Here is a 15,652-nt window from a genome sequence, read left to right on the forward strand (position 1 = left end):
ATGTGCTTTTACAATAACCTTTGACGTGGCATCATATCAAGTGCTTTCTGGAACATACAGTACAGTACGTTCCTGGCCGCCCTCTATCCACAGTACATTTACCCTTTCAATGTACTGCAATAATTTAGTTAAACACAATTTCCATTTCAAAAAAACCATGTTTACTCTTACTGATTATCATGAATGTTCGAAGTACCCAGCTATTATCTCTTTAATGAAAATTCTAGCACCGTCCCCATGAATCTTAGCAGGACTTATACACTTAATGGTAAGGTCCTAGGGAATGTTGCTGAACAAAGAGACCTTGGAGTGCAGGTTCATAGCTCCTTGAAAGTGGAGTCACAGGTAGATAGGATAGTGAAGGCGGCGATTGGTATGCTTTCCTTTATCGGTCAGAGTATTGAGTACAGGAGTTCAGGTTGCAGCTGTACAGGCCATTGGTTAGGCCACTGTTGGAATATTGTGTGCAATTCTGGTCTCCTTCCTATCGGAAAGATGTTGTGAAACTTGAAAGGATTCAGAAAAGATTTACAAGGATGTTGCCAGGATTGGAGGATTTGAGCTATAGGAAGAGATTTAACAGGCTGGGGCTGTTTTTCCTGGAGCGTCGGAGGCTGAGGGGGTGACCTGATAGAGATTTACAAAATTATGAGGGGCATGGATAGGGTAAATAGGCAAAGTCTTTTCCCTGGGGTTGGCGAGTCCAGAACTAGAGGGCATAGGTTTAGGGTGAGAGGGGAAAGATATAAAAGAGACCTAGGGGCAACTTTTTCACACAGAGAGTGCTACGTTTTTTCCCTGGAGTGTCGGAGGCTGAGGGGTGACCTTATAGAGATTTACAAAATTATGAGGGGCATGGATAGGGTAAATAGGCAAAGTCTTTTCCCTGGGGTGGGTGAGTCCAGAACTGGAGGGCATTGGCTTAGGGTGAGAGGGGAAAGATATAAAAGAGACCTAAGAGGCAACTTTTTCACACAGAGAGTGGTAAGTGTATGGAATGAGCTGCCAGAGGAAGTGATGGAGGCTGGTACAATTGCAACATTTAAGAGGTATTTGGATGGGTATATGAATAGGAAGGGTTTCGAGGGATATGGGCCGGGTGCTGGCAGGTGGGACTAGATTGGGTTGGGATATCTGGTCGGCATGGATGGGTTGGACCGAAGGGTGTGTTTCCATGCTGTACATCTCTAAGACTCTATGACTCTATGACAGATATCAAGCTAATTGTGCCACAGGTTCCTGCTTATGCCCCTTGAATACAGGGGTTATATTTCCTTGCCAGTCTGAAAGAAACTTTCTGAATTCAAGGGAATTTTTGAAAATTAACACCAACATTACTTCATTAGCCATCTCTTTAAAGATCCTATAATAATGTCCAAATGGGCCTAGAGATTTGGCAGTACATACCTCCATCATTATGCTTAGTAATCTTATAATCACGAGGGAATCAGTACTAAGTTCTTCTCTCACTCCCCTCTTCTGATTTACAGCGAGTAAAGAAATGATATTTTTATCCCCATAATGAGACATATTTAACAACATTATACCTCCATCTTTACCTAGCTTCCTATTCCTTTTGACTATCATTTACACCTCAATATTCAGACCTAGTCCTTAGTCATTATGGAGATATGGCTGCAGGATGGTATGAGATTATATTTATTCACTTCAATATCTGCAATTGATTATTTTACTTTGTTATAAATGCCATGTGCATTCAAAGACAGACTTTTAATTTGTTTTTAATGTTATGTTTGCAACATCAAGGCTAGATTGTTGATGTTTTCCTAGGTTTGTTTCTTTCTACCTGCCATTCGTTGGCCTTCATTTCATAAATTACTACTTTATTTTCTTAGCTTGTCACTACTCTTTGTTATGCCACTCTTTCCGTATCTGATCCTTTGTTCCCACTATTTAGTCTAAAATCTCCTTTACTTTCCCAGTTACAGAGTTTGCAAGAACACTTGTCGTAGGATATTCAGGTGTAGACCATCTCACCACACAGCCTCCATTTTCCCCACTATGGAAGACAGTAGCCCATGAACCAGAACCCATATTTCCCACAACAGTTTCTCAGCAATGTGTTCATCGCTCTAATTTTACATGATTCCTGAAGAAGGGCTTATGCCCGAAACGTCGATTCTCCTGTTCCCTGGATGCTGCCTGACCTGCTGCGCTTTTCCAGCAACACATTTTCAGCTCTGATCTCCAGCATCTGCAGACCTCACTTTCTCCCCAATATGCAAGTGTTTCAGGTAATAATTTGAAGACTATAACCTTTGAAGTTCTGCTTTCTAATTTAGTGCCTAGCTCCTCATATTGTCTATGCAGAACCTTTTCCCAGTTTTACCTATATCATTGATAACTACATGGACCATGACCACTGCATCATGCACCTTTCATGGCAAGCTCCTTTCCAGCCCTGAGTAGATGTACTGGTACCAGGCAGGTAATTCATCTGGATTCTCAATCTTTGCTTCAGAATGGTATTGGTTCCCCTCATCATATTATTGGCTACTACTATTACAATCCTTGTTGCTCCATGCACTTGCATGGCTTTCTCTAGCACAATGTTATGGTCATCCAACATGCAGCCTCAACTCTCATCTAAACAGGCTGAAAGGACCTCAATCTTCTGGATGTAGGTTTGCTTGCTGAGCTAGAAGGTTCGTTTTCAGATGTTTTGTCACCATAGTAGGTTACATCATCAGTGAGCCTCTGGATGAAACACCAGTGGCATGGCCTGTTTTCTATTTGTGCGTTTAGATTTCCTTGGGTTGGTGATGTCATTAACTGTAGTGACATTATTTTCTGTGGTGATGCCATTTCCAGTTATTTTTCTCAGGGGGTGATAAATGGGATCCAAGTCAGTGTGTTTGTTGATAGAATGCCAGTAGGAATGCCATGCTTCTAGGAATTCTCGTGCATGTCCCTGTTTAGCTTGTCCTAGGATGGAAGTGTTGTCCCAGTCGAAGTGGTGTCCTTCCTCATCTGTACATAAGGATACTAGTGAGAGTAGGTCATGTCTTTTTGTGGCTAGTTGATGTTCATGTATCCTGATGGCTAGTTTTCTGCCTAATTTTCCAATGTAGTGTTTGTTACAGTTCTTGCACGGTATTTTGTAAATTAAAACTTAAGAAGTGAAAAAAACCTAACCACATAAGGTAAGGTCTTTGTAAGATTATTGTAAAAGCACATAGTGTAAGGGGATAACATATTAACATGGATAGATAAACAGAGCAAGCACCATTTCAATCAGCAGTCTCAAAATAAAACTCAAAATTCTAGTTATTGTCTCAGAGGCACATCTATTGGCAAAAATTGTTAAAATCAAATAATTACAGTGCAAGAGAAGGCCATTCAGCCATTGTGTATGCACCAGCTCTCCAAATGGGCATTTCATTTAGTGCCATATTTCTGCCATCTCCCTCTAATTCTGCACATTTTTTCCTTTCAAAAAAAAGATTAATTCCTTTTTGAATTCTTCAGTTAAAATCGTTCTCCACCATACTTTCAGGCAGAGCATCCCAGACCCTAACCATTCAATACACTAAAAACATCTTCTTTTTCCTCACATCACTTTTGTTTCTTTCTCCAATTACTTCAAATCTAAGGACTAGTTTCCAAAAGCTTCTTACAGCCACAAATCTTTATTGACACATTTTATGTCAAGGAAGTGAAGTTAGCTGTCAGAACGCATTATAAATACAGTTTTATTGAAACCAACTTACAAACTGGTTTAATTTAATTCCTACAATAACCAACAACGCAATGAAAGTGTAATGACATTTTTAATTCTGAATTGAGTGTAAAATATAAATCAAATTTATAAACAAAATATACACATACTCCAATTGTTTCAATGTTGCAGTATGATATTCAAAATGTGAAATTACAAGTTAATGTGATATTTCCTGCATTTTGATTCTAATGTACACAATGTCAAATCAATTCAGCTTGGAAATGTATACTTGACAAGCTACAGTCTTTTCATGCATGTGTCCAAATGCTTTCTCTTAGTTAGTCTAATGAGAATGGCAGATGTTATATTCATTACACTGTTATACTTTCACAAGCCCTTGAAACTCCTCAACTGCAAAAAGATCTGAAACGCAAAGAGGGCAGTGACTGCACATAAAACTACAATAAACGACAGCCTTCTCGAGAGGGACACTACAATGTCAAACCTCAAGAATGACCACGTACTAAACAGAAGACAAGTACTGATAGTGAGATACAGAAAGGCATAGAGAGACAATGAAATACTACAGCACATTTACACAGCCCCTTTCATAACCTCAGGAAGTCTTTTGAGTTTTTCAAAGTTTTCACTGTGGTGAAGCAAGAAATTAATCCAAAAAATACAGCATCACACATGGTAAAATAATAATTATTGATTTAAGGAGACAAAGGAACTGGAGTAATAGTAAATTTATTAAGAAACCACTGAACAAAGGTTGGACGCCTAGATTTATTCAGTGCATAAATTATAGTAAAATGGCAACTACTTGCATGTGGAAATATTATTTGTACAATTTTGAATGTGCCTTTTGATTATGGCCAATTTATTAGCTTCACAATGTCTGCATTTCTTCAATAACTGAGGTACGCAGGTTCAGAAGCAGTGCCAATGCGCCACGTTGTTGTTGGCTCAACACTCCTTTTAAATTTGATGACATTGATAGTTAAAGGCAACACTGACTGAACTGGCCAATTAACCAATCAGTGGCTAAAGAAGACTTGAACATGATTTTGATCAAAAATCTTTTAAAAATGAAACCCTCTCCTTGGTCAAGCAATAAGTCAGACTAAGAAAGTTTCTTGAATTATATTGTCAATATTTCAATTAGGGACTCAGCAAGATGTCCTAGAGGCAGAGTTAAAATTGTTTAATGTCAACATTCCTTTATTGTATTTTAACTTGGTGACTTTGCTCAGTGCTTCATGCAGTAACACGCAAGAAACTGAAATGATGATTGTGTTTTATTCTGTTTTCTTTTAATAATCTGGTTGGTAAAAAGGCTAGTCCTCCATGGAATAATTTGTTTCCTCATGAGCTTTTAACTGCTTGTGCTATGCTTTTCAAGTCATGCTTGGTCATAAAAGCACCCAAGGTATATACAACAACAACAACAGACTGACATCAGATAATCCTTCTGACTTTTTATAAGTAGCTAGATAATGAGTCCCCAATATAAACCATTCTGCTTATCACGATTTTTGAGTCGCTCACAGTCTATGCAATGTTTGAAGACATGAAGCCCTATTTTTACCTGGGGAATCTCCTTATGATGTACATCAGATTAGTATCATATTGGATTAACTGTTTTCTGACAAATGTAAAATAAATCTTGTGCTGTTTGAAAGATATAATTCCAATTTTTACATTCTAAATAATTCCTTCTACAACATATGGTAATCAACAATGATCAAATTTCACTCGTAACTGCATTGAAGCAAAATATCAAAATCAAAATATATCTTCAAATACTCTATCTTCCAACACACTGTTCAGCCAAAAAGACAAGTTCAAGACTTCTTGGAGGCATCCGTGATCAAAGCACTGGCACATGATTGACCACGTCATCATTCGATCCAGAGACCAAAAATATATCCTCATTACCAATACCATTACCTCATTACCAGTATAGGTGACTGCTGGACAGAGTACCAGCTCATCCACTCCTCAATATCCATTAAATGCCACTAGAAGCAGCTGAAGACAAAGGAACAGTTCAGAAAAAAGCTCAACATTGACTAGCTTCAACAGCCAAACACTCTAGAGAATCTTCAACAACGTCTTCATCCAAAATCGCCAAATATTTTAATACAATAGAGGAATTCTGAAAAGAGCTGAAGGCAGTCGTTATCTCATGTTGTGAACAAATCACTGACTACAAAACCAGGGAACACCAACACTGGTTCAATGTAAATGACCACATCAACAAGAAGGGGCAAGCTCTCCATGCCTGGAAAACAACAACACCAGCAAGATTAAGCAGAGAACTTATCAAACAGCAAAGGCAGGGATGCAAAGAAAAATAAGGGAAATCGAGAACCAAATGGTGGGCTGAGAAACTGCAACTCTTTGCTGATAAGAATGACATCTAGAGTTTCTTCAATGCCACCAAGGCAATATACGGACCCAACCCTTTTGGCCTCAAACCAGTGCATAGTAAGGACAGAACTCTCCGATGAAGAGAACACCCCAAAGAACTCCTAAACCACGATACAATTGTCAACAAGGATGTATTTGAGGTCAACCTCCAAATCCCCACTAAAGATGATCTTGGACTGCCACCTAGTGTGGCAAAGGTTGAAGCAACCATTAGACATATAGAGTCATAGAGATATACAGCATGGAAACAGACCCTTCGGTCCAACCTGTCCATGTGAAGACTGAAAAAGACATAGGAATAGATGAGATCCAAGCAAAGATTTCAAACTTGGAGCAGCAGAGCTTACTTCATCAATTGTTTCTGAAAATCTGGGGCAAAGAAGAAATTCCTGCCAACTTCAGAACTGATGCTATCTCCACTGTCTTCAAGAAAGGAGACAAAGTGAACTTTGGAAACTACTCAGAAATCTCCCCTCCATGCATATCCTGTGCACAGACTCAACCCAGTTCTATAATAACCCTCCTATTAGTCTACTCGCAATCACCAGTTGGAAGAGATCATTGATAGTGCTATTAAGTAGCACTTGCAATTAAATAACTGCTTACTGGCACTCAGTTTAGGTTCTGACCTCATATAGTCTTTATCAAAAAGTGGACAAAACAATTGAATTGTAAAGATGAGGTGACATTGATTAACATCAATGCAGCATTTGACCAAGTATGGCATGAAGGACCTCTATTAAAATTAGAGTCATAGGAATCAGAGGAATGGTCTCCACTGCTTGGAATCATACCTAACACAAGGAAAATTGTTGCGACTGTTGAAAATTAAATCATCTGTACTCCAGGATATCTTTACAGGAGTTCCTCAGGCTAGTGTCCTAGGCTCCATCGTAAGGTCGGAAGTGTAGATGTTTACTGACAACTACGCAAAGTTCAACATCCTATACACCTCAGATACTAACGCAGTATCCATATGCATAAAGACTTGGGCAGCATCCAGGCTTGAGCTGATAAATGGCAAATAATACCTGTGTCTCATAAATAATAAGCATCAGCCATCTCCAAGAAGAGAGAATCTAATCATTAGTCTCTGACATTCAAATGAGACTACAATGAACATCCTAGGATAGACCAGAAGCTAAAGTAGCCAGCTGTATAAATATTGTTCCAACCGGAATAAGTTCAGAGGCAAGGAAATCTGTGACAGATAAACCCACCTCATATTGCTCCAATGCCTGTCCACTACCTACAAAGTGCAAGTTAAGAGTACAATGGAATGTTTTCCACTTGACTGGATGAACACAGTTACAATACACTCAAGAAGCTTGACACCATCCAGGACAAAATAGACCAAATGGACAACATATCCATCTCATTTACATTCACTTCCTTCTTCACCGGTGCACAGTTGTAGCAGTATGTACCATCTACAAGATACACTGTAGCAACTCACTGATGTTCCTGTGATGGAAGCTTCCAAACCTATAATTGCTATTAGCTAGAAAGACAAGGGCAGGAGGTGCATGAAAATACCATCACCTGTGTGTTCCACTCCAAATCACACATGTTCCTAAACTATACTATTGTTCTTTTACTGTCATTTCATGAAAATCCAGGAAGTCCTAGATCCTGAAAATCTGAACAGCACCATGGGTGTCCCTACACCTCAAGAACTACAGCAGTTCAAAAGGACAGCTCACCACCAACTTCTCTAGGAGCTAAGAGATGACCTTATTGAGATTTATAAAATCATGAGGGGCATGGATAGGGTAAATTGAACAAGGTCTTTTCCCTTGGGTAGAGAAGCCCAGAACTAGAGGGCACAAGTTTAAGATGAGAGGGGAAAGATTTGAAAGAGACCTAAGGGGCAACTTTTTCAGGCAGAGGGTGGTGTGTGTGTGAAATGAGCTGCCAGAGGAAATGGTGCAGACTGCTACAATTTCAACATTTAAAAGGCATCTGGATGGGTATATGATTAGTAAAGGTTTAGATGAATATGGGCCAAGTGTTGGCAAAAGGGACTAGATTAATTTAGGACATCTGGTCAGAATAGACAAGTTGGATCAAAGGGTCTGTTTCCATGCTGTACATCTCTACGACTCTAATTAGGGATGGGAATAAATGCTATTTTGTAATGTCCTTGTCCCACTTATGATTAAAAGAAAAATTAAAAGCTGTCTGTGTTTCTTCTGCCACATTACGCAAAAGGTATTAACAGCCACCTAACCTACAGTAAAAAGGAAAGGAATGGCAATTTTTGCAGGTTACTTCCCATTTATGTTTCTGAACAAGTAACAGACATCTTTACAGGTTCTGGAGCCAACTCTGGAAGAAACAGCAAATAGACCTTCCATTGTTCATTTTAATGACTAAGCTACATGTTTAAAAGTTACCATCAAATGTAATACTGACATTCATGATTCATGCTATAAACATACCAACTCTTCAAGAGACGCTGAAGAGTGTACTGCTTTGAAAAAACTAAATTTCGTGCAAAGCTATTTTAACACAGCATTTTCTTCCATGCTATCAAAGACTGGACTTTCACTGAAATGGTATGTGAAAATAAACATTCATTTTGTATGCTGTGCGGCTTTTGGGAAATATTTTCCAACTGCCATCCGTGGTATAATTCTGAAACTGGGGATCAGCTGCCTGTTACAGACAATACTCAGATTTCACTTCTTTGATCACTGTGCAACTTTCACAAAAATATTGAAAATAGGTTGGATTCTTACCTTTCACACCACCAAAACCTCCAAATGTGAAGTTACATGCTGTACGTTGAAAATTGTGTTCGTACATTAGTTTCAGCTGATACTGGTTTCCATGTTCTACAGTACCCATAGTCCCTGTAACCGAAACAAATTACAATAGGAGGCAAAAAGAAGGCTCTATGTAACCATTGGCCCTTGCACATGCTAAAAAACGGATTCAAGTCAAATTATAGCAGCCCACACCAGCAATCTCAACATACTAAGGAGTTACTTCCACTCTTTCTACCAATGTAGCAATTGGGTCATCATTTGACTAACAATAATTTTGTGATCATATCATGAATTGAGGTATTGGGTCGATGTGCTTCTTCTCATAAGTTCTTGCAATGCACACTAATCCCCAATTTGCAAAAGGCAAACTTCATCACACTCAGTTTAAATTAACTCAGAATATTATTATAGCCTGGTTTTACCTTTCCTGACTTTTCTTTTCTTCTGTGTTGCCTCAACACACAGTTTCTCAAAATGGGATAAGTTCAATGTTCCTCATTTGCCACTGGCCTGGTCCAAGGATTTCATGGTTAATCTGACTATGCATCATCTTAGCATGGAACTATATTATTATTCCTTTACAATAAGTCCTTGAAAACATGTAAATGATCCTCCGAGAAAGCTTCTGCCCTCCTTCAGCCAAGATAGCCCGTTGACTACTCTCAGCACATACCGCATGATTTTATCTAATCTGCAACAGTGAAATATTGCATTGCCATCTGCTCATTCTGATAACAGTGTGTAGACATACCTACAGAGGCCTATGTCACACACACCTAAAGATGCAAGAGGAAAATTATTGCACACCTTCATCTTACTTTTGATTTTCTGGTCACATTTACCCAAATGGTGAGCAAATGTGACACATAACTAGTTACGAATATGAGTTGTGAGTGCAAATGAACTAGGATTTGTAGAGACCAAATGAGTGGACAAAAATTGACAGATAGAATACAATGTAGAGAAATGTTGACATATCCGCTTTGGGAGAAAAAAAGACAGAATATTTCTTAAATGGTCAATGGCTGACAATGCTGAACTTCAAAAGGGACTTGGGTTTCCTTGACCATGAGTCATTGAAAGTTAATATGTTGATACAGCAAGAATTAAAAAGGCAAATGGGTATTTTGTTCTTTATTTAAAGAGGATTTGAGGACAAGAGTAAAAACGTCTCAATACAAATTTATAGAGCCTTAGTGAGGTCATAACTAGTGTGTGTAGTTTTGATATCCTAATGCAAGAAAATATTTACTTGCCATAGAGGGAATACAACAAATGCAATTTAATTCCTAAGATGGAGAGATTGTTTTATGAAGCGAATAGATGGGGCCGACATTCATTGGAGTTTAGAAGAGTAAGAGGCAATCTCATTCAAATATGCAAAATTATTGTGGGATTAACAGGGTATGTGTTATGGATTGGAGTAAGTGGATGCAGATGTTATGCTGCAGCCATACAAAACCCTGATTAGACCCCACTTAGAGTAATGTGAGCAGATCTTGGCACCACATTTGAGCCAAGAAGGACATTTGTTGGGTTGGGGGTGTTTGGAATCAAAGAATGAGACTCAGAACAAGCAGAAATCAATTTAGAATTGAAGTGAGGAGGAATTTCTTGACTCAGAAGATGGTGAGATTTGGAATATTCTGTTTGGAGGGCTGCCAAAGTTTGGGCATTGAGTACATTTAAGATTGGTAAGATTTTGACACATTGATAGTACTGAAAAACAATGCTGAAGCAGAATATCAACTATGATCACAGTGAATAGAGGAGAAAATGGGACTAGGTGCATGACCTGCTCCAACTTGTTATAAGTCATCATAATGGAGACAGATAGGAGAAAAAAAAGAGAGTGAGATAAGGCAAAGGGAAGAAAGCGAGAGAGGGGAGAGGAAGGAGGGAAATCTGCCATTGCTCATCAACTGTCCTAAGTTTTAATCTTCCACCCAGTTCATAAGGCTAGATCTGTTCTCATGCCTATGTCATTACCTTTGTTTATCTCCAGATTGCCAATACAGAATCCAGGTTCTCGCCTTCCAACTGAATTTGAAATTTTAGTATGTTATGATCACTCCTTGCTATATCTTTCTACTTTTATATATTTGTGATTGTGGACCAAAATGAGAAAAGAACTGTTTTAAAAACCAAAGATTGCTGTACTTATTGAAAGCAAGCAACTGGATACTCATTGTAAGTTACGTTTACACAGATAGTCAAACAGTAGTGGAACTAGTCTGCAGGTGAGCTGGAGCCAAGGTATTTATGCAAAATAGAGTACAGAGTGCATAAGTTATGTACTACAGTAAATGGATGCAGAACTTATGCTGCTTACAAAATCCGGGTTAGACCCCACTTGGAGTACTGTGAGCAGATGTGGGCACCAAACCTTAGGAAGGATATTCTGGCCTTGGAGGGAGTACAACATAGGTTTACAGGAATGATACCTGGACTTCAGGGGTAAAGTTTGAGTAGAGTTTACACAAGGTAGGCCTGTTTTCTCGATATTTTAGAAGGTTAAGTAGCGATCTGATCAAAGTCTTCAAGATATTAATAGGAAAAGACCTGGTAGATAAAGATTAACTATTTCCACTGGTTAGTGACTCTCAAACTAGGGGCCATCGTCTGATAATTAGGACCAGTCTGTTCCAGAGAGGTGATAGGAAGCACTTCTACACACAAAGGGTCATAGATGTTCAGAACTCTTTTCCACAAATGGCAATGGATGCTGGATCTGAGATAGATAAAATTTCTATTAAGCAAACAGATATCAGCCACAGTCAGGGATATGGAGTTATGCCACAGATCAGCCATGATCTCATTGAATGGTGGAACAGACAAAGGGGGATGAATGGCTTACTACTGCTCCTATGTTCCCAAGCCTGGATCTTTGGCTGGCAGGGGAGAGAGACGGCAGGACATAGAAAAGAGAGAGAAAGAGAATGAATGAAAGAAAGCGAGAAAAAGAGAGAGAGTGCGAGGGGGCAGAGGGAGAGAGTGGAGGTCAGGGAAACAGCACGGGTTGGGGAGAGGGCAGTGTTGGAGAGTGTGGTGCAGTTGAGTGGATGTAGGAGATGGAACCTGAGAAAATTAGCATCTATTTTTGTCTGACCTTACTGAGGAAGCATGACATGTCTTATGAGATCATAACATACATTTTTTCAAAATTCTAGCTTCTGGATTAAATTTCCTAATTTCACAGGTTTATGAATGTTTTCTTGTATTATGGAGTCCAACTCTAGTATCTCAAAATACTGCTGCAGGCATCCATGGTACTTTCTGCAAGAACTCTATTTACAGCTTGATCTATTCACACATTCTCTCATGAGTTGGATAGAGCTTCTGCTCCTTTCTCTCTACACAATCATGCAACACTGACATCATCATAACATTATGATACTTCATCATTTCATAAACTGCTGATGTTAATCCCACCACGATATAGCACATTGGTAGTATCCATACTTTTGAGCTAGGAGACCTTTCTGCAAGTCCCACTTGCCCTAAATGTCAGTCATAATATATCTAAACAGGTTGATTAGAATTATAATGAACAGATCTATAATGAGCATAGGCCAAATTAATAGAAGTGTGAATACATGAAAACTCAGGGAAAATAAGAGTAGTGACAGACATCTCATGCACAGTAAAACATTAAATAGTACGCAGTACCTGAGAAAGCATAGACAGACAACTTTCTTGCATGCAAAACAGCCAGGTGGAGTAGTTCTGTACCTCTGGAAGAAAATCAAAACCATTCATTATAAAAAATTTCAAGGCTATCAAAAAAAAATAAACCTCTCATATGGAGAAAACAGAGCAAATGCTTCAGGGGCTTGCAAACTCTGGCAGAGAGACATTTTACAATTCAAATAAATCACAGATGGAGAGAGAGCAGTGTGAAGTCTTGTGAACCATCGTTTCTGTACCTTATCCGAAATGCCTCACTCAACCACCAATTCTGTATGCACTCATACATTCCAAATTATAAGATATTATTTAAATTCTAACCAGATCTGCAATGTCAATTCAAGTTCATAACAAAAAACATTTGCAAATCTACGCTCATTATGCTTTAAATTTGTGATCTCAGTAGTGCAGATCTATAAATGGATCTTAAACTATTTATATGGTGGCTTTTTATTGTCAGATAACAACATTACACAGCTTTCAGAAAACCCAGTGATTGCCAATATTCAGCAATGTTTGCATAAATGTGCACAATTCCAGAAACGCTATGTCATCACATACAACTCTGATGACATCATATGCAAAAGATTTGTATGAGTGCAGAAAAGCATGTTATTGAAACAGAGTTGAGCTAGGGGAGTGAGGATGGGGAAGAGGAGGGGGTAAGGCATGGTGAGGAAGTGTGAGGAATTGAGGCATGAGGAGTGAGGACAGACAGTGACAGGGGATAGGAACTGGGGTAGCAGGGACCAACACACCCAACTACTCTCCACTTCACAGCCACCTCCACAAATCATTTTAAGCCATAGCCACAGGTGGACCATATCAACTCTCTTCATAGCCGTATCCTCTATAGCCACACCAAATTTAAAGCCAAACCTATTTAAATTTGCATATTTCCATCACTGGTAAACACACATGCACGAAATGAAGCTGCGCATCATGTGCATGCATGTGATATCAATCAACAAGGCTGTGTTGTCACAACTAGGTGGTATGACTACTATGCACGAATATAAAACAGCTGCTGGCAGCAATCTTAGTACTGACCATGCTAAGAATTAAGAATTTTCTCTTAATTCATTGGATATGTGCATCTAATGCAGTGCCAGCATTTCTTGCCATTCATATTTACCCTTTGATCTGAGTGGTTTACTTGGGCCATTTCAGAAGACAGTTACTGTGGATGTGGAGATATGGATAGGCCAGACCAGGTAAGAATGTCAGATTTCCTTCCCTAGAGGACAATAGTGAACCAGGTTGATTTTTAACAAGAGTCGATAATGGTCACCATTAGGCCAAATAATTTTTATTGAATTCAAATTATACCACCAGCCATGGCAAGATTCAAAACTCATGTCCACAGATGACTAACCTGTGATTCTGGATTACTAGCCTAGTGACATTACCACTATGCCACTACCTTCCCTTGAGTGCTTGGGAAAGTCGAAACACAGGGGGGGACAGGTGATGAATCAAGAACTGCTTTTAAAAATATTATTGTACAAATGAAGCAATTAGTACTAGTCACACAGACTCCAGACACCCTGATACCCTGACCTAAAACACCTTCCATTCCCTAACTCTTTTGGGTCTTCTGGACTAGATTGAACTCTGCCAGTATTTTTAATTTTCATTCTCAGAATTTTCCCCATTAACTGAAATGATGGTAAAGCCTCATCCTTCTTGATAAACTAACTGTATGTTTACCAAAAAATAGTAGACATTTGATGTTCATGCCTTTGATATTCATCGACATATACAGAATGAACCTTTCCATGTCTCCTGTGTTTTAAAGAATGCTGAGCTCAAATTTACTTTAGCTAAAGAAGAATTCAAACTTGTTCTGAATGGTGGCTGAACAGCACTTGCCAGGGCTATTGATGGTCACTTTGTACAGTCACAACCACAGAAGTTCAAACTAAATGCTTCAAATATAGTCATTATTGGACCATCAAAAGAAACTGGCCGAACAATACCTCAATAATGTCAAATAGTTCAAGTAAAATACTGCTGACCCCAAACTAAGGGATTTTCTGATTATTGTTGATGTTGCTGAAAAAGATCAACTGACTGCCCTGGAACAGAGTGCATATTGAGTACAATGAAAAAAGAGCAATTGATTACAACGTGTGTATGATACAAATATGGAAGCAAAGATATTTGGAGACTTATTCATCATAAATTAATCAGAGCATTTCATTTTTAGATTCCAAGCTAAAAGATTTAATTATATGTTTATGCAATCTTTCTAAAGAAAAAAGTCCAAAAAATGCAAATACGGAAGGTAATTATACGTGATGCATAATTCAATAAAGGTCTTAAAATGAAAAAGGGGCCCCCGAAAACAAAAATTAGCCTTCAAGAATGTCATGAAAAGAGCCTTTGTGGAAAAAAATATTTTGACCTCTGATTAGATGAAGAAACATGGACAGTTTGCCAAACAAAACATCACCCACAGCTGTTAAATCAAAATTCTAGCCATTACTGAACAAGAGTTGATTATTCTATCAATTATGCAAGGTCCAAATATCTACAGCTGATTTAACGATCTTCTCTCTATCGCAATGTCAGAAGTGGCACGATTAGACATTTGATCAGTTCCAAGCAATTCATTCCTACAAGACCCCAAGGATGCAAATTTTTAAATTGAAAAGAATCCAAAGAACCATCAAGTTAAAAAAAAAATCACATCTAATGGTTGGCATACCTTTCTGGGGCTTGCAAGCACAAGCTTCAGGCCATCTTTGTACCCTGTCCAAATCTTTCAAGCCCGCTTCTCAAAAGTTTCCACTCATCCAGTGTCTGGCCACTTGTGCATCTGCTCAGTTTTCTGTTTGCTTGTACCTTCAGTCTAAAGTCCACAACTTGGAATTTTCTCTCTGCCTCCCCATCTTTCTTATCCATCTCTACAATCAAACTTTTAGTCATTCCTCAACAAATCTCCCTCTTTGGCTGTTAACATTTCACATCTCTTCAAAGCATCTCGGAAAAATTTTTAACATTAAAGTCACAAACTGAACATAAATTGGTATTGGTAGTGGGTGTGTGTCAAAATAAAAAGCAATTAAATGAA

General features: G+C 38.6%; 1 protein-coding gene across 8 annotated transcripts in view; it reads right to left on the reverse strand.

Moving 5' to 3' along the window:
- The window catches only part of bbs9 (Bardet-Biedl syndrome 9), a 529,891-nt gene that overhangs the window by 493,219 nt on the left and 21,020 nt on the right, over positions 1-15,652 (reverse strand). For all 8 annotated transcript variants that reach the window (XM_043688773.1, XM_043688772.1, XM_043688769.1 and 5 more), the window contains exons 4-5: positions 12,559-12,623; positions 8,860-8,973 (exon numbers count right to left, since the gene is read on the reverse strand). In XM_043688773.1, the coding sequence (XP_043544708.1) occupies positions 8,860-8,973; positions 12,559-12,623 (179 nt within the window). The remainder of the gene's footprint in view (positions 1-8,859; positions 8,974-12,558; positions 12,624-15,652) is intronic.

Source organism: Chiloscyllium plagiosum, chromosome 4 (assembly GCF_004010195.1).
Source record: "Chiloscyllium plagiosum isolate BGI_BamShark_2017 chromosome 4, ASM401019v2, whole genome shotgun sequence".
Lineage (NCBI taxonomy): Eukaryota > Metazoa > Chordata > Chondrichthyes > Orectolobiformes > Hemiscylliidae > Chiloscyllium > Chiloscyllium plagiosum.